This window comes from Echinops telfairi, unplaced genomic scaffold, assembly GCF_000313985.2.
Source record: "Echinops telfairi isolate 266 unplaced genomic scaffold, ASM31398v2 ScPeMD7_18;HRSCAF=68, whole genome shotgun sequence".
Taxonomy (NCBI): Eukaryota; Metazoa; Chordata; class Mammalia; order Afrosoricida; family Tenrecidae; genus Echinops; species Echinops telfairi.
The window spans coordinates 75,955,936-75,976,177 of record NW_022103915.1 but is presented as its reverse complement, the minus strand read 5'-3'; the positions used below and the strand labels follow the sequence as shown (position 1 = coordinate 75,976,177).

Sequence of the window (20,242 nt, the reverse complement as noted above, 5' to 3'; positions counted from 1 at the left end):
GAGGCCTGGAGGGTAAAGGGAATGTGGGGTGGAAAGGGGGAACCGATTACAATCTAGGTATTGCCTCCTCCCTGGGGAAGGGACAGCAGAGAAGAGGGCGGAGGGAGATGTCAGACAGTATAACTTATGACAAAACTATAATAAGTTGTGAATTATGAAGGGCTCATGAGGGAGGGGAGTGGGGAGGGAGGAGGAAAGTGAGCAACTGATATTAAGGGCTGCGGTGGAGGTCGAATGTTTTGAGAATGATGAGGGCAGCGAATGTACATATGTGCTTGACACAATGGATGTATCTATGGATTGTGATGAGAATTGTACGAGCCCCCAATAAAATTATTTTTTTAAAAAAATCACAGTATCTTTCAAATCTACTGTCCATTACATTTTGGAAGCACTTGATATGTATATGTGCAAGGCTATCTAAATAGGGTGAAAGAGGGACTAAGGGGAAAAAACTTCTTGGAGATTTAACTATGGAACTATTCAAAATTTTTATGTAATTGCAAAGTAACTTTTTTTTTTTCCCTTCAATGAAACTCTTGCAGCCTCTTTTTCAATCTCATCTCTAGAGTCTTCCTTTTTTGGCAACCCTCTATTTTACAAAGTAGAGTATACTTTTCCATGCGCTGGTCCCTCTTGATGACATGTCTAAGCACGTAAAATACGGGTGAGTCTAAGGAACATTCTGGATGTAGTTCTAGAACAGACTTGCTTCACTAGTAGTCCATTCAAAACCAAACCAAACCAAACGTACTGCCATCGAGTCGATGCCGACTCATAGACTGTAATTGTTTACAAGAGTACCCCATCTTTCTCCCAAGAAGTGGGCGGTGGTTTTGGAGCTTCAGGCTTTGTGGACTGTAGTCCAACTAGTAACCACCAACAAGCAGGGTTCCTTTTTCAGTGCACGGTGCGCTTCCAGTATTCTTTGCCAACACCATATACTTCAAAGGTAAAAGTCCTTCATTAGACATCCTTATTGGTTGAAGAGCTATGTCAAGGGTTTCATTTTACATAGATTTACAATCAATGCTAATCAAAGCAATAGTGAAAAAAATCAAACCAGGTATCCCATTGGACAGATGTGCTGCATAAGGGCTTCTCTAAAGTATTCAAGAGCAAAGATGTCCCTTAGTGAACTCAGATGATCCTTAAATAAGCCGTAGTATTTACATCGGTCATATGCTTGTGAAAGCTAGACAATGCATAACGGAAGACTGGGAAAAACTGACATATTTGAATTACGGTGTTAAGTAAAGAATATCCAAAAGAACAAACAAATCCGTTTTTGTTTTTTTCCAAATCCGTTTTTAAGGCCGTATAGCCAGAATGATTAGACATGAGGATGGTGAGATTTCATCTTAAGTACTTTGAACATGTTTTCAGGAAAGAGTACTATTTGGAAAAGGACCTCATGCTCGGTGAAGCAGAGATTCAGTGAGAGAGAGAGAGGGGTGGACTGACACACTGGCTACAACAATGGACTCAAACTAATTGTTTAACAGTTGTGAGGATGGCGCAACACCAGTTTCATTCTGTTTTAGGTAGGGTTGCCATGACTACTAACAGCGGCCCGGCCGTTTCCACGTGCACAAGGAGACTGGAAATACCATGGCTTGGGTCAGGGTCAGGCCCACCTTAGCCTTCAAAGTGACATCTCTGCAGCAAATCTGTCCAATGCAATATGCCATTTGTTCAACATGGCATTTCTTAGCGTTGCTTCTGTAAGCCATTGTAGATCCAAGTAACAACATCCTGGCCTTTTCCTGACTTAAGTTTTACCATCATCTTTATCTACAGATTCATGTATATTCCCTCTGGGGAAATCCACAAATAGTCACTGATTAAAAGTTGTTGAACAAGTTATTTATAACAAATAAGTAGCTGGTCTTGCAATTTCTGTCACTTGGCATCATTTCTGTCAACAAGGTCAAAATTTCCACCTTCCAATACTATTCCTGTTTCCATCTTTCACATTCCAATCATCACCTTGACAGACTACAGAAGCGGTTAAAATATTCAATTTCTTATCTTTGGCATTAATGGTTGCTGAGTAAAGAGTCATACTAACTGGATGAATAAGACTATTATCTTATTGTTAGTAGCATTGGACTTGAAGATGAATCTTGAAATATTCTTTCTGGAAACGAATGTGACGCCATTCCTCTTCAATTTGTCATTCCTAGCAAAGTGTATGACATGACTGCCTGATTCCAAATGGCCAATACCAATGCATTCCATTTCATTTTTGTTGACTTCCATTTTTCTATATGTATACTTTTCACATTCCATGTTTGAAGTATTCATGGATGTCTCCGGCGGTTTGTTCACATTTTGTCATGCCACACCAGCAAATGAGTATCCTAAAAGTTTTACTCAAATTCATGGCATTAAAGTCAGCGTTTTAAAGTGGCATAGCTTTCAACTTCACAAGCCAACAAAGTACAACAAACTGAGAGATGAAGGTAGCGAGAAACTTTAAAGCACAGTAATTGGCTTGTACACCTGTGTTAGACAGGGTTATCTAGAGAGATAAAACCAAATAGCTGATAATTTAATATATTTATTTACAAAGATAATTAAAAATATAACAAGAAATGAACTGTTAAATCATATACAGATAAATATATAATACAAGAAATGAACAGTTAAATTATAAAGCACTACAAATGGCTCAGTGCAACTCACTCCCATGAGAGAGTGTTGTGAGAGACTAGCAGTCCTTCAAGTCTAGTCTGCTCCCAGATCTTCCTCTATTTATAGAGAGAGCTAGGCTATGTCAGCACAGCAGCCAATCACAAGGCAGGTCACCAACTGTCAGCCAGGTCACCAACCGCCAGTCCCCAGCTCCAGAGATATCTTAAAGGGACCTCAACTTACAGTGACACAGTCCATAGGTTAGGCGTCCCACAGGTAGCGTAGCCTTTAAATTGAGGCACAGAACAAGCAAGGCAGCCGCACACTGGTCCGATGATCAAAGAGCGAGAGACAAGAAAGGCGAGGCTCACCAAGCCATTTATCTCTCTGCCCTTCAGTTAATCCCACTTGTGTTTATCGGCCAGGCTGGCACAATAAACTATCTCAACACTCTTAGTGGATTATAAATCAGGTACAAACTAGTAATGCTAACTGAACTACTAGTGGTGATATTGGTTGCCATTCTTATTCTGAGAAAGTTGTACAAAAATTATTGGGATGAGTTAACATGAGAAATCATGATAGTTTTGTTGAGAATTAAATATTTCCAGCATGGCTAAAAGGAGGTAAGCAGTTATCAATGGGAGTAATCTGTAATGAATCCCAAATATTTATATGAATTTATCAAGTGTCTTACTTTCATGAATTTATTAACTGTGAGATATTGAAAAAAATATAAAACAGTGACCAACCCAGAAGTCATGATGGCCACAAGAGCAAAGCAAACAGATTATAATCTCTATTAACCACTTCCCAGTAAAAACAACGGCTCCTTAGTGAAATAGCTCATGCCAGAGCTGGGGCACAAAAGGAGCAAATGTGGCTAAAACATCTTGTCATATTAGAATGCAAAGAAGCTATCAATGACTGCAAGGTCATATATGTCAAAAGGCACCCAAAGTCAACTTGATTAAGACTCCAGTGGGCAAAGACGAAAGAGAGCAGCAATAAATAACTACAACTGACTGAAACATTATCAAAATACAAATGTACCTTTAAGAGATTATATTACTACTAAAAAACCAAACAATCAGTGATCATCTTTAGAGGATGCTCGGAAACCATTTCATTATTTGAAAACTGATAAGGAGTCAGATTTTCGATGAGGGTACATTCCTTTTTATACAAACATCCCAGCTACTAAATGAAGGGAAAATGATAAAATGAGAAAATCCAACAGCTAATGGAGCCAGGTTAATTATCACCAACTCATAATATCTCAAAAAGATAAACTAAATAAAGCAGATATCATTTACATTCTCATAAAAGTTCACAAACCATCTAGTTTTGCCAAATGCATTTTTAAAAAGCAAGGAAATACATAAAATGGGAACCTACCAATGTAAGGAGAGACCTATTAACCAACTACAATATACATACCTTCACTAGAGCCTAATTTAAATGAACTGTAAAAAACGTGCCACACACCCCACCCTTACAACACTGGCCATTTGTAGAAAATTACTGAAACTTAACAATGAGTACATCCAGTTTACAATAGTATTCTCTTTATTTTCATATGTATTTCTATAAAAAGTACATACGTAATTACTGCCCTTGCTTTTACCTTTACATTGCTCCATCCATGGTGCCATCTCATATATCCACCCAAGCTTTTAAGAATGATCACAGGAAATGGCATAACATACGTAAATACAATTATAATACAGTAAAACTAATTTTGCCATACTAAATTCAATTAATAGCAATATTTAAATTTGCTATTAAGGAAACTCATGACACGGTAGTTGCAACAATGAGCTCAAGCACAGGACCAGGTAGTGTTGTGTACTGCTGTGCATAGGGTCGCTATGGGTCAGAACCAACCCTAAGACACCTAACCACCATTATATACGCTTTTCAGAGGTTTCAAAGAAGCCTGTGAAAACTTACCAGAATCTAGTTGTGATGAAAGTACCACCAATGACTGTGATGTTTCTAAATCATAAATTATTGTACTACCAGTGTTGAAAGAGGTTACCATATGAGCTGGATCACAGCCTATAAAGTCAACTGACGTAGGTATTCCATGCTCTGAAAGGAGCACAAGAGATACAATATAAATACATATATTTTGAAATATCCATCTTGTTTTAAAGAAAATAATACTTTATTCTTGAAATAATGTTAATGGTGAAAATGGAAAAAAAACAAAAACAAACAAACAAACAAGAAAATGGAGAAACTATGCTAGGAATGACATGATTATTTCATCAACTATTTAAAAAGTGTTTACAACAATCATTTTTAACACATAAGGACAATATAAGTAAGCAAAGAAAGGAAGTTGAAGCAGTAGGTGAGGGAGTAACAGATATTAACTTGAGTTAAAGAAAACAACGTAATATATAAGAGGAAGAAGATCAATGAAAGGGGGAAGGGTCAGGATAAGGTATTGGAGGTTTTAATAAAGTTTAACCTGATATGAAATGTAAATCCCTATTCCATTTGCAACAAAAAAATAAAAACTATCACTAGAGAGTTCTTAAAGTGAGAATAGACATATGCAAAAATGTTTTATGAATTTTTTTCAGAGAGGACAAAAATTGCTGAGTCTTCTAGTCACTTCTGAATTACAGATACCGAACAAAATCAAACATATACTAACCTAAAATATCTTACAATAATGCTTTAATTTTTGTAATCAGAGATCAGATTAATAATAATGTTTAAAAATTACTAACAAATAAGACTAAACTATACATATATCTATCTTCACAAAGTAGCTGCATGTAACCCAATTTGTATGACCTACTTAAGGATGCTATTTCAATGATTATAGCTGGACTTCACAATCAATGTGCTTAGGGACATGGTGTGAAAATGGTTAACAGGCGGGCTTGAAAAAAATGGTCTCTTCAGATTGCGGGCAGCCTTCACTTGGAGTGAGTGGAGGGTCTTTCCTGCTGTCCTCAGTGAGTAACCTCATTTGCCTACCCCACTAGTACAGTAGTTCTCAACCTTCCTAATGCCACGACCCTTTAATACAGTTCCTCATGTTTTAGTGACCACCCCCCCAACCATAAAATTATTTTCGTTGCTACTTCATAACTGTCATTTTGCTACTGTTATGAATCGTCATTCATATAAATATCTGATATGTGGGGAATATTCTCATTGCTACAAATTGAGCATAATTAAAGCATAGTGATTAATCACAAAAACAATATGTCATTACATATTGTGAAATACGTATTTCTAATGACAAATAAATGAAATTTTGTCTTGAAACATAGTGTATCATAAGTAACAGTCTTCAAGCCAAGTACTCGTATGTGGGCGTATCTGCCTGAGGTCGGATCCGCCTGGAGGCAGATAGAGGAGCACACCGGTGTCTCAGTTCCTAAGACCATCGGAAATATATGTTTTTCCGATGATTTAAGGCGACCCCTGTGAAAGGGTCATACGATGGTCGCGACCCAAAGGCTGAGAACCATTGCCCAGTACATAGTAAGAGTTTTACTTTTTATATGGGACATGACCTGAAGATAAAGATATACTTGCAAAACACTGTTCTTGTGTAAAAACAACAACCTGTGAAGAAAGACTATAAAGAGTATTGTAAGTTTTCTAAAATTCATTCAAAGTATCTCTTTAGGGGCAGCAAAGAAATATTAATCTATTTTGTTTTGTCTTTTCTAGTTTCCAAAATAAAAATTCCTGTTCTTCATTATAGCCAAATTGACTTACCCCTGTTTCCATTGTAAGTGCAAATACACGGCAGTTTTTCCTGTGGGTTCCATAACCTAACAGTGCCATCTGCTGAACAAGACAGTAACTGATTCTTTATGCCACTGTAAGCAAGACCCCAGACTGCATCTGTATGAGCAACTAAAGTGCCACCTAAGACATTTGGCTCTGAAAGAAAAACACAAATTAGTTAAAAACTAATAATTTAAAAGAACTATACTTTAACACATAGTTAAATAAACAGGCCATACATTAATGCCAAAAGAAAATAAGCCAAAAGGTAAAAATGATTGCCTCTAAATGCTCTGAGTTATTCCTGCTTTTTAATATTTTCCTAATTTTCAATATGGAACACGGTTTTAAAATAGCTTTGAGATACATAATTCATGTACAATCCATACAACCTATACAATTAAATAGTTTCTTTATTATGCTCACTGTGCAATTCAATTACCCAATCAATTTAATTTTAGAATATTTCTTTCTCCCCTATCACCGTACCACCTTCCCATTGCCCTAAGCAAAGTATGATCTACTACTGTGGTTAGACACTGTCCAGACAGTTCCAACTCATAACAACCAAATACATTAAAACATTCTTTATGGTCGTAAGTGGGGGGAGAAGAGGACGAAATCATCACAGGCTAAAGGAGAGTCAGGTGTTAACTTGGGGGAAGGGGAAGGCAATATTCAATAAAGGGGTTGGCAAAAAATGATGGAGACCAGGAAAGCCAGTAGGAGGAATGCAAGAGTTAGAAGCAACGAAGGCAAATGCTATCTTACACATAATCCTGCAATAGTAAGGATCTACAAGTGGATGCTTGGATAGATGCACACACTGCACAGGTGTCTGAGGGAGAGTGAATGGGGTATATCCACAAATATATGGCAGGATATCTGTACAAGTGTATTTATCTTTGCTGCAAGTAATCCATAAATGTGGTGGCGCATACAGGGGTCAAAGTCAAGAAAACTTCTGAGACATAACAAGTAGTCTGGGGAGCCGGGAGGGAGGGGGGGAAATGAGGAGCTGATGCCAAGGGCTGAAGTGGAGAGCAAATGTTTTGAGAATGATGAAGGCAACAAATGTGCAAAAGTGCTTTAAACAATTGATGTATGGATGGATTGTGCTAAGGGTTGTATGAGCGCCCAATAAAATGATTTTTTAAAAAGGAAGAAACAACAACAACCAAGTAATCCAATGCACACAACTACCAGTCTCTACAACCCTGAAACCACAACAGCTAAATAATGTCCAGGTACTACTACCAACTGCGCTAAAAAGGATTGTGTCCGAAAGTCCTGAAGAGAGTGGAAGAAAAATGTTGACAAGAACTCGAAATCATAAAAGAGACCACGCCTACTGTTCGAATGGAGACTAGCAGAGACCCAAGACTATGTCCCTGAGCCACTCTTCAGGTCTGAATTACACTCACCTCAATGTAGCATGTATCGAAGAACAAAGTTCAGAGGATTAAAAAAGGAGGAATGAAATACACAGCACAGGGACGAAATGAAGTTAAGTGACGTTACATGGAAGGGACTGCAATGGATGAGCTGAAACAAAATGTGTATGAATTGCTAAATATAAAACTGATGATCTGCCCTCTACACCTTCACCTAATTCACAATAAACAGTTTTAACCTGTCAAATATGTAAATAGATAATACAGTAAAGCAAGCACACACAGAAAAGCTTTGCCCACACCAAATTCAAATACAGCAATTCTTTTCTGATCTTCCTTATTTATTGTCCACAGCATGTACATGCACGAGTCAACTGAAAGTAATTTGGGGGGGGAAAATTTTTTTTTATAATGACAACAATGTTGCAAAAACTAGCCTTACAAATATATATATTTAATAATCAGTAGGATTTCTGAAAGTGGCATTTGTGAATCAGAGGGTTTTTATAAATTTAGAAGTTAAAAACAGCTTACCTTCCAAAATGTTTTGATTTATACACTTACTATCCCTATTTGTTCATCTTTCCCTAAATACCATTGAAATGTACAAATTTATTAATCTTAAAAGGTAAAATTTTTTCTTCTTCAAGTTTTTCTAAGCAGGACAGAAATTAACTTAGATTTTAAAAAACATTTCCTTATTTGGATACCAGAGGGCAAGTTCCAACACATAGGCAGTGTACTCACGACATTTAATTTTTCTCTTTAGTAAAGCCAACTGTCAGCAAATGGAAGTGAATAAGGAGACATATAAGTCTTTATAGACCCTTGTGATAACTGTGTGTCTAGAACTACAGATGCAGAAAGGAGACTAAGGAATAGGAGGAAGAAATGAAACGCATGACTAACTGCTTCCAGAAGAACTGATGGTGCCTGCTAACATTATTGAACACTGTAATATGAAATTCCAAAAAAGTATCCTCATTGAAAGGTCAAAATAGAGAACAAAACTTCTAGAACCATGGAAGCTGAATGAATCCCCAAACTACAACCTTAAAATAACCCTTTCAACCAGTGGTTCTTAACCTGTGGGTTGCGACCTCTTTGGGGGGTCAAATGACCCTTTCACCAGGGTGGTCCAATATGTTACAGTAGCAAAATTACAGTTATGAAGTAGCAACGAAAATAATTTTATGGAAAAAAAAAAAAAGAAAAGAATTTTATGGTTGGGGTCACCACAACATGAGGGCCTGTATTAAAGGGTTGTGGCATTAAGGTTGAGAACCACTGCTTTAAACCTTAAATCCAAGATATTCCCTAAATTCTTCTTAAAACTGAATAGTTTAGCTTACCCAGTAAGCAATGGCTACCTGGTGAGCATTAAGCTATTTTAACAACTATTTTGATGGGCTCACACTGACAGCAGTTAATCAAAAGATATTAGCATTGGGGTGGGGCAGGGAGTTTATGTTAACAGAGGAAGAACAACTTAGGAAAGTGTTTTCATGACAAAATACCAATTTATAAACTATCAAGGGCTCATGAGGGAGGGGGGAGCAAGGAGGGAGGGGGAAAATGAGAACCTAATGTCGGGGGGTTTAAGTGGAGAGAAAATGTTTTGAGAATGATGGACAAATGCACTTTACACAATTGATGTGTGTATGGATTGCGATAACAGTTGTATGAGCCCCTAATAAAATGTTTTAAATAAATAAATAAATTTAATTTTCACCAATTAAAAAAAAAAAGGAAAGGAACGTGTTTTCACTCAGAGTGACAATTGCTGCACAACGGGGGAAAACACACACACAACAATTTTTAAAAAGGACTTACCCTAGCCCCCCAAAGTAAAATCTGATAGTATCTGAGGTTTCGAATTTTAGATTCTATCCCTTACCGTATGTATCATATGGATCCACATTCGGGCTCGGCATATTCCACCACTGAATGGTTGCATCAACACCACCACTAAAACACTGTTCCCCATTAGAGCTGAGGGCTAATGACAGGACAGGGCCACTATTACAGAAAGAAAGGGAGAAAGTATTTGTAAAGTTTAAGAAACCTATCCTCCCACTTCCTCACTTATATAATGTCTAAAAAGATTAAGGTAAATATTTATAATTGAATATTGGTAATATTCTCAGTAAGACAATTATGAGTCAAATTAAATGTTAACCAACTAATCTGCCTTTTCCAATATAAAACATGAGAAAAATGTTAAGGTTTGTACATACTTAACAATGACTAAGAATATTAAATACAAATTAAAAAAAAGAAAACCACTTACATGTGGGCTCTAAATGTGTAGATAGGTTCTACATCTAAAGAGGCACTCCTGAAAGGAGGAGGAAAGGCAATTACACAGTATAAATCGCTGGCTGATGTTAAAGTCCCTGGGTAAGATCAAATACATACATAAAGATATGAGATTTTCTTAAAATAAGAGCAGTAATTTTAGCAAAGCCGAAGGAAGGAAAACACATAAAACAAAACAGGCAAACATTGAAAGACTTACTTTTTGGCAGGAACCGTTTTCTGCAAGTTCCAAAGTTTCAGAGTATGGTCCTCAGAGGCAGTAACCAGCACAGGATCTACAGGGTGGAAAGCTAATGCCCGTACTCCGTCAAAATGGCTACGTAGGGTATACTTGGGGTTCCATGTCTTTCGAAAGGCATCTTTATTGGCAGGCAACTAAAAATAAAGAGAGCAAAACTTGGTGGTAAAAGTAATAAAATAAGCAGGTGGAATTATTTCTTTCTGAGGTCTTTAAAACATATAAAACTAGTTTACTAAATTTAATGTCCTGTAAAAATATAATGTACTTTAAAAACTTTGTAATAACACAGTAACACATTAATTTTCAAGAACTAAAGACAATATTGGCCTTTCAAATACTTAGATAAAATGAAAAGCCTTTGCATCTGTTTTAATCTAATCATCAAGCTAAACAAAAAACAAAACAAAGCCTCTACCGTAAAGTCAATTACGACTCACGGTCACCTTGTAGAACAGAGCTGAACTGTCCCATCGAGTTCCCAAGACTGTACATCTCTATAGAAAGTAGACTGCACATTCTCTTCCTGGAGAGTGGCGGGTGGATTCTAACTGCCAACTTTTTGGTTAGCAACCAAGCACTTTTAACCACTGAACCACTAGGATTCCTCGTTAAATCCAAACCTCCTTTTCATCAGTGGTTGAATACTACAACTACCATTGCTGTAATACTTTAAGTAAAAATATTAAAAATCACAAATTTCTATTTAAAAATCCAAAGATATAGTACGAAAAAATTTTAGAGGCAGCAAGATAAGGTCTGAATTAAAGACACTAGGAATATTCTCATCCCACTTTCACTAATGCTAATATTGATAAGAATGTATACATTTTATCTCCAACTGTTATGATAGGCTGTACAGCTATTTCTAAAGCAGTAAAAATTTCATTGCTTATATACTGAAGGAAAAAAAATTAATGAGAAATAATCCAGCCCATCAAACCTGACCTAAGAAGCATTCTAACAAGTAAAAAACGAGAATTCTTCATTAAAAACAGCCTGCTGAAAACAACAACAACAACAACAAAAAAAAAACCAGCCTGCTGAAATATCACAATTTACTAACATAAAATTCCAAACAAGTATAGTTAACTCTCAATTCAGTGTTAGTTTTCTAGGATAAAATTTCATTCAAGATTAATTTCCCTTAACATTGTCATTTCCCATCCTCTACCTACCCCCTAAAATGAAAAATTAAGGAAATTATGCAAACAGTTCCTTAAGAAAATGGAAGTTTTAAAAAAAAAAGGAAGTTCCAAAATAAAACATGCTTTTAAAGAAGTACTCTAAAGGCAAATATGACTTAATTGGTATAGATAATTGAGAGTTGACTAAAGACATTTATCTACCAAAACATTAAAACAATCATCTCAAACTCCTAGTTAATCCATCACTGTACCTAAGAATAGTTTGAACACCACAAAAAGTAGCTATTAAAAAACCAGTATTCACTTCAAATGAACACAGTGACAAACTTATTTTACACTTATCTTCACCATGCACCTTGACATTTCTTTATGAGTTAGAAGTGATTCCAAAAATAAGGACCCTTCTATTAAATCATTAAAAAATTTGAAAGAAAACTGCACTTACATCATAACTATAGTCTGCATCGTTTGTTACCGTCAAGTCTGCAAGGTCTCCAAGGCCCAGTACACTTAACAAAACATCATCAGAACCCATAAGAAATGACTTGCCTCCTCCAGACGGAAACGTTATTGGTTCAGCTATAAAGAACAAAACCGTTTCTTAGATGCTGAAAAATCATACAGTTCAAGACAATATTGTGGGGGAAAGGGAAGTACTTAACAGTTACAATATTCAGTATATATAATTTTATTTTCCCAGTCTCCCCTCTTTATTCCACCCCAAAATGCTACTGAGTGGTAATAAGCAAATGTGTAAAACTGCACCTTAACCTTCCACAAATACAGACAACATATATTATTCTACAGGTGGGACACAAAGACTTTTTCTTTTAATCTCGCCCTCCATCTTCCTTATTTATACATTTATTTATGTTTTCAAAAATGGAACAAATTTTAATTGCATAAGGGAGCTGTATTATATTTAAGCGATTCAGATTTCTATTAGGATGACATATCTGGCTGTTCCTAAATCCTTTTGCTTTGCATCCTATTTTCTTAGATGGGCTAGATATGCTGCTAAACCGTGATACAAACATAAGCATTTTAATGTAAATACGTTTCTAAAAAACCTACTACACAATGTTTCAACTTGTTCAAACGCCAATTTAGTGCCATCAAGTGATTCCGACTCAGAGCCTCTATAAGAATGGATAGAACCACCTTCATGGGTTTCTGAAACTGTAAATCTTGACACAAATAAAACGTCTCCTTCTTCTCCCACCAGTGTACAAAAGGAAATCTTTAACTGCTCAGATTCCTTCAGTAGGAGCAATAATGCCAGTGTCCTCCTGTCCATGTTATCTTTGGAAATTTGGGGGGGGGGGTATTTTCAACTGTAAAACTTTGCCTATGGTTTTTATATAAACTACAATTTTCACTCAAATAACATGATACTAAATGATACTGCTAAAATGACGTTGAGTCAACTAAGCTAGAGCAACAAATATGAAATTATTTGATGGAATACAAAGTATTATATCTACGTGCTCTTGCAATATTGTATGTGTTGAATCCGAATAATGTGTAATATTAATAGCTAAAAATTATAAAACAAATAAATTTAATTATGCTTAAAAATTACATAAACTTGATTCAGATCTAGATACTCAAAACATTTTTAGCCAATGCAGAGGACTATTTTCCCTTTAATGTCATAATTTGTTTTCAAGACAAATTAGAACAAAATGCCCCATTTACCTCCCATTCACAATTATAAAATCATTCACAAACTTAAATTTTTTATAAAGTCCAACAGAAAACATAATAAAAAGCTTTTCTGTATTCTAATATACCATATATACTCGAGTATATATAAGCCAACCCGAATATCAACCAAGGCTAGACCTAATTTTACCACAAAAACTGCATTTAAAATGTTCTGGAAAAACTGGGCTTATACACAAGTATTCTTTTATGCAAGGATGAATTCTGATTAGACTACACAAATTTAGAGGTATAGATTTACTAGTTTTGGTTGATCACATTAAACAAAAAATCAGTATCATACTCATTCCTAATTAATATGAATGCAATCTCACCCTAATGGTACATACCAAGACCAGATCTAGTGGCCTCAAGTCAGCTTCAACCCACAATGACTCTACAGGAAGGCCTAGAGCTGCTGCCACAGATTTTCAAGGCTGTAATTTTTTTTTAAATTTTTTTTTTTCAAGGCTGTAATTTTTATGGAGGCAAATTACTACATCTTTCTTCCACAAAGAAACTGGTGGTTGAAACCACCAACATTGTGATCAGTAGCCAAGTGCTTTAACTACTGCGCAACCGGGGGTCATTAGGTATTTATATATTGCAACCTAGCCTGAACATTCAGCATTTATTTGTATGTACATGAGGGGGCTCCAAAAGGTTCATAGAAAAGGGGAATGAACTTTTGAAGATTCTGCACATTTAAATGGGGGGAAAAAGGCCAATTCTCTTTCTGCTTTCTGTAATTACTAATCAATGTGGCAAATGGTAATCACAGTAGATACTCAGCTTGTTTTTGTTGCAGAGGGAATTAATGTTAATAAAAAATCTGTACAACACATGGTTACATAAGCTTAAAAACATCAACCAACTTAATGAAAATGATTAAAAGTGATTTCTACTTCAATGATAGAAATTATGACACTTTTTAGTAAGTAGTCCACAAGCAATTAAATATTTTCAAATTATGGTAATCTGAGGGTCTAAAATAAAGATCCTTTAACAGGTCCTTTTTGCAATTTTGTAATTAAACCTCCTTCTTTTTCTTGCCAGTGTTTTATTTTTTATTTTTTAACATTTTATTAGGGGCTCATACAACTGTTATCGCAATCCATACACACATCAATTGTGTAAAGCACATTTGTACATCATTCTCAAAACATTTTCTCTCCACTTAAACCCCCGACATTAGGTCATCATTTTCCCCCTCCCTCCCCGCTCCCCACTCCCTCATGAGCCCTTGATAGTTTATAAATGGGTATTTTGTCATATCTTGCCCTGCCCGACGTCTCCCTTCACCCACTTTTCGGTTGTCTGTCCCCCAGGGAGGAGGTTACACACAGTTCCTTGTAATCGGTTCCCTCTTTCCTACCCATTCTCCCTTTACCCTCCGTTTCACCACTCACACCACTGGTCCTGTAGGGCTCATCCGCCCTGGATTCCCTGTATTTTCAGTTCCTATCTGTACCAGTGTACATCCTCTGGTCTAGCCAGACTTGCAAGGTCGAATTTGAGTCATGGTAGTGGGAGTGGGGAAGAAACATTTAGGAACTAGAGGAAAGTTGTATTTCTCATCGTTGTTACATCGCACCCTGACTGGCTCGTCTCCTCCCCGAGACCCCTCTGCAAGGGGATCTCCAGTGGCCTACTAATGGGCTTTGGATCTCCACTCCGTACTCCCCCCATCATTCACTATGGTAAGATTTTTTGTTCTGATGATGCCTTACACCTGATCCCTTCGACACCTCGTGGTTGCATAGGCTGGTGTGCTACTTCCATGTGGGCTTTGTTGCTTCTGAGCTTGATGGCCGCTTGATTACCTTCAAGCCTTTAAGACCCCAGACGCTATACTTTTTGATAGCCGGGCACCATCAGCTTTCTTCGCCACATTTGCTTATGCACCCATTGTCTTCAGTGATCCGTTTGACACCTCGTGATCACACAGGTTGATATGTTGTTCCATGTGGGCTTTGTTGCTTCTGAGCTAGATGGCTAAACCTCCTTCTGATGGACACTTTAAAAGGATAGTGTCTTTTCTCCTTTAACTTTGTCAAATCTTATGAACCAATTAGCCCAATAATGAATCTATTTACGCTTGTGATGCAATGGGATGTCTTAAGACTTCAAGAACAATAGTGAAACACTGTAATGTAGAAGCATCTCTTCTTGAAAATAGGTTATTTTTCTTTATAAATTGAGGTATGGCATGGACATCAATAGGAAAGCATAAAATTGGGAGTTGCCACTTAAAATAAGAGATTATTAACACGTTTTCCCTTCTTAGCTCTCAGAATTCAATTCTCCTTAAATAACAAATCCTAGGAAGACTTTCATATTTTCAAAAATGTAATGAGGCTCATGTTTACCAAATTCTCCTCTCTATTCTTCCTTCTAACAAAAATGAGTTAGGGGAAATCAATGAATTTTAGGGCTTTTGCAAACACAAAGGTGTAGTGTTGCTCTGGTCTAATATCTGCCCTCAGTCTTCTTCAAGAACCTCAGCTGCACTTAAACAAATGCATTTACTAGTTAAATTTATTTCCTATTTACTACTTATAACAAAAAAAAAGAAAAGAGCAACAATTTTTTTTTCCTTTCTTTAAAAACATACATCGCAGGGAGGAGACAAGCCAGTGAGGGTGCAGTGTGGCAGCGATGAAACATACAACTTTTCTCTAGTTCCTAAATGCTCCCACCCCCCCACCATCATGATCCCAATTCTACCATACAAATCTGGCTAGACCAGAGGATGTGCACTGGTTAGGGAATCCAGGGCGGATGATCCCTTCCAGACCAGTGGTGAGAGTGGCAATACCGGGAGGGTGGAGTAGAAAGGGGGGACAAGGATCTACATGTAACCTCCTCCCTGGGGGACAAACAACAGAAAAGTGGGTGAAGGTAGACGTTAGACAGGGCAAGATATGACAAAAGAATAATTTGTAAATTATCAAGGGTTCATGAGTGAGGGGGAAGCGGTGAGGGAGGGGGGGAAAATGAGGAACTGATCCCAGGGGCTTAGTGGGGAACAAATGTTTTGAGAATGATGAGGGCAATGAATGTACAAATGCGCTTTACACAATTATGCGTGTATGGATTGTGATAAGAGTTGTATGAGCCTCTCATAAAATGATTTTTAAAAAAAGAAAAGCGCCTGGAAGAAAACCCTGATGATCTACCTTCTGATACACCCAAGGTCATCATGAATTGAAACTGATTCAATGTCAACAGGTGCTAATGTGCCATGTGTAAGCCAAACTATTACTGTGCCAAAATGTTTAAATCCACGTTTAATCACTCTCATGACAGATGAAATTTATCTTTCCATTCACTCTGTTCTCACAAGACAGTGGTTTTACAGAACTAAAATCTTCTCAAATATGCTTTCCCTTTATTGATCAACTCAATGTTCTGAAATAAGACCATCAGTAAATAGGAACACAACTTCAAAAAGATAAGCTTATTCTAAAATAAGGATCAGTCCAGTCATATTTGTTATATCTGTCCTGTATACTATGGAGCCCTAGTGGGGTAGTGAGTTACACATTGGGCTGCTAACCAAAAGGTCAGCAGTTTGAACTCACTGAGTAGTCAGATGAGGCAAGATTTGGTCTCAGAAACCTGCAAGGGCAATTCTATTCTATCCTATAGGGTTGCTATGAGTTTGAATCATAGTGATGGCAGTGAAAGAGTATTCTATTTACCAACTATCATTTTAACTAAAATAAAGCTTTCACATGACAAGTTACCTTTTGAAAAAATAAGGATGCCACAATACATGGAGACTTTGAAACTGTATGGAAAAATCCCTTTAACTTTCAGTTCCATTTTCCCACAAATTGTTTGAAAACATATTAAAAGAAAATAACTACTTTAACTACAAATGATTCTGTATTTTTTTTTTTTTGGATTTTTTTTGTTTTTATCCTAGTTTATTTTGTTATTGTTGTTGACCTTTTTTTTTCCTGATTTTTTTTTAATCAATTTATTGGGGCTCATACAATTCATCACAATACATAGATCAATTGTGTAAAGCACATCTATACATTTGTTGCTCTCATTATTCCCAAAATTCGCTTTCCTCTTGGGTTCTGTATTTTTAAAAAGTACACTGATTGAAGGAAACCGTTTAATCACCATAAGCATTTTATAATATGCACAGTTGTTTTTAAAAGGCAAGCAAAAGGGTGACGAAAATTGAAAGACACGTAAAAACATTGAGTCCAATGGACTATGCAAATATTAGTCTTTATAACCTGAGACAAGAAGAACTAGCTGGTGCCCAGCTACCACTACCAACTGCTCTGAAAAGGGTCATGTTAGAAAATCCTGCATAGAGTTGGAGGGAAGTGTAGAACAAAATCCAGAGTCGCAAAAGAAACCAAGCTTACGGGTCTTATAGCCACCCTTCAGGTCTAAAACTGAACTCACCCCATGTTAGAATACTTAACTATTTAAGATTAAAAAGGCAGTATTTGCCCAAAGGTAAAGTTCAGAGTCAGGAGAATGAAATAAGAAACAGAGGAAGAGGGACGAGTGATGGCACACTGAAGGAACAGCAATGGATGAGTTGGAATAAACTCTGTATGAATGGCTAATGAAAAACATAATATGCTCTGTAAACCTTTAACCAATTAATAAAAATAAAAGCCCACCAAATACAATTGTTTTAAAAAAAATCTCTGTAAGTACAAGAGGGCTTCAAAGGTTTGTGACAAAATGGTATCAAAATATAATGGATTTCTCCCCATGAACTTTTGAAGTACATTCACATATTAAAATGTGTAATATACACATATTTTAAATAAGGCATATTTTATAAAAATGTTAAATTTCTGCTGACAATCTGTCATATTACATAGGGACTAGCAAATGACAAATACTACTAAGAACAAGGGAGAAGCTAACAAGATGACTGAGAGGCTGAGGACCAAAGAGAGATAGATGTGGCTGCTGGCAAGGCTGAGGGAGAGGCAAAGAAAGAACTGCTAACTTTATCCTTAATGGTTTTTTATCCTGGCAAGTAACCTATCATCTTTTCTAATAAGCCTCCCAAACTTTGAGTACTCTTTGAATTATGTGGCCACTGCCAAGTAAATTATAAGGAAGAAATGTATTTAATCTATTAATACTTCTCAAAATCAAGAAATGTGCTAGAGAAGATTGAAGAGTTATTTTGACCATCTATTTCTATAGCATGTGCCATCAGAGCCTAACTTGTACAAAACCTGTTACTCAATAAAAGTTCTATCAGGAAAAAAATCAGAATAAAAACCAACAAAGACTGAGCAACTGCTAAAAATGTTAAGAACATTTGTGGGTTTATCTCTTCACCTACAATTGTTTCTTGGAAATTGTGTGATGATCTACTAGGTGTAAGACCTTCACAAATCATAAGCAAGAAACAATAATGTTTTTATTTCTCAAGATTACATCTTGCTGACTGGGAATAAAAGTCCTACATAACTCTGTATTAAATAAAACTTCATTTTAAAAATCTAATTTCACAAAGGAAATGTATAAAGAAACATGATTAACTATTGTATTTGAGATAATCTGCTGTAAACCTCACAATTATAGAATAAAAAAACTGATGAAAGGGTGAGAACCTGAATATGACTGACAGACGTGTGTCGCGGGTTATGACTGACCAGGAAAAAGAGTGCTGAGTGCACACATGCAGTGCTGTGAAAGAATAGCTCCAGAGCAACCCCACACTTTGTCCCAAGGTTATTACTTGGTGCTTTTCTTACAACCCCAAAAGCAAACATCAATCAAGCCAGTGGAAGACACCATCATCACCTCGCCCAAAGAAAACTTATAAAGTGAAATCAAAAATCAAGATGAAGCTCATTTGTTTATTTGATGTGAGGGAGATAGTGAATTTGGAGTTCATTTCACCAGGTCAGACAGTTTATCAGAGCTTTCTGCTTAGATGCTCTGAAAAGATTCGTAATAGGGTGTGTGACAAAAAAGGCCTGCTATGTGGCAGATGGGGGTGGGATAGGGGGAAAACAAACACCAACTAAATGTGTTTTGCACCATGACAATGAACCTGCTCATGCAGCCATTTCAGTGTGCCAGGTTTTGGCAAAAAAAGATAAAAAAAACAAACCAAAAAAACAGTATGCCTCTCTTGCCCCACGCACCTTAATCACCTGACCTCACTCTGAGCAACCTCTTTTTGTTTCCACAAATGTAGTGGGGCATGAAAGGACAGCGATGTGATGGTGTAGAAGAGTTGAAGGAAAAAAACAAGGGAGGTTGTCAGCCATCCAAACAGATGAGTTTGAAAAATGTTTCCAAGGATGGAATTGCTGATTTGACAAATACATTAAGCGTAATAGTGAGTACTTTGAAGGTGATAAGGTTGTTTTGTTAAAAATAAAAAAAAAAGTAAACAAACAGCTTTGGGGGGGAGGGAATTCTGGGTTTTTTTTTGTATCCCTCATGTATTCTCATTAATAGACATAGTATTACAGACAGAAAACAGGAAGCCTAGACATGGCAGCCCCACTGAGTTTCAACTCTCACAGATTACACTGTACCTGCTTATAGAGGTAATCTTAAAGATAGTCATTTACAAAACTATACAGAAATAATAAATAACCTAACTGTTCTAACACTAAGCTACTATCTCTTCCCTTAGATAGAGGAAGAATGGAGGATCGGGAAGAATGAACAAGTTAATCTTAGCCAGGATAAATGTGAAATACTATAAAACTATTATCGCATTACAGATACTTCTAAAACATTAAGTGAAAACCATTTCAAAACAATATTTTTCTTGAAACATTGTTTGGATGGGAGTACATCAAATACTGAATGAAGTGTATCTAAGTGGAACTCTTAAGTAATATTTACTTTTATCTTCACATAGAAATGTTATTTTTATGATTAAATAAAAAATAGTCCATTATGTACCTGATCTGATCCCATCACACAGAGGCAAAACACTAAGGGGGTGCAACAGAACAGCAAAGGAATGGAGTGGCGAGGTCCCCAGGGAATGCTGAAGGTGGACTTTGGGGCCAGGGCGT

The 20,242-nt window shown here is 36.5% G+C and overlaps 1 protein-coding gene across 2 annotated transcripts in view; it reads right to left on the bottom strand.

Annotated features, from left to right (window-relative positions):
- The window catches only part of STRN3 (striatin 3), a 90,098-nt gene that overhangs the window by 14,566 nt on the left and 55,290 nt on the right, over window positions 1–20,242 (bottom strand). For both annotated transcript variants that reach the window (XM_045287863.1, XM_004698517.2), the window contains 6 exons: window positions 11,944–12,077; window positions 10,312–10,487; window positions 10,084–10,131; window positions 9,691–9,812; window positions 6,388–6,555; window positions 4,591–4,731 (listed from right to left, as the gene is read on the bottom strand). In XM_045287863.1, the coding sequence (XP_045143798.1) occupies window positions 4,591–4,731; window positions 6,388–6,555; window positions 9,691–9,812; window positions 10,084–10,131; window positions 10,312–10,487; window positions 11,944–12,077 (789 nt within the window). The remainder of the gene's footprint in view (window positions 1–4,590; window positions 4,732–6,387; window positions 6,556–9,690; window positions 9,813–10,083; window positions 10,132–10,311; window positions 10,488–11,943; window positions 12,078–20,242) is intronic.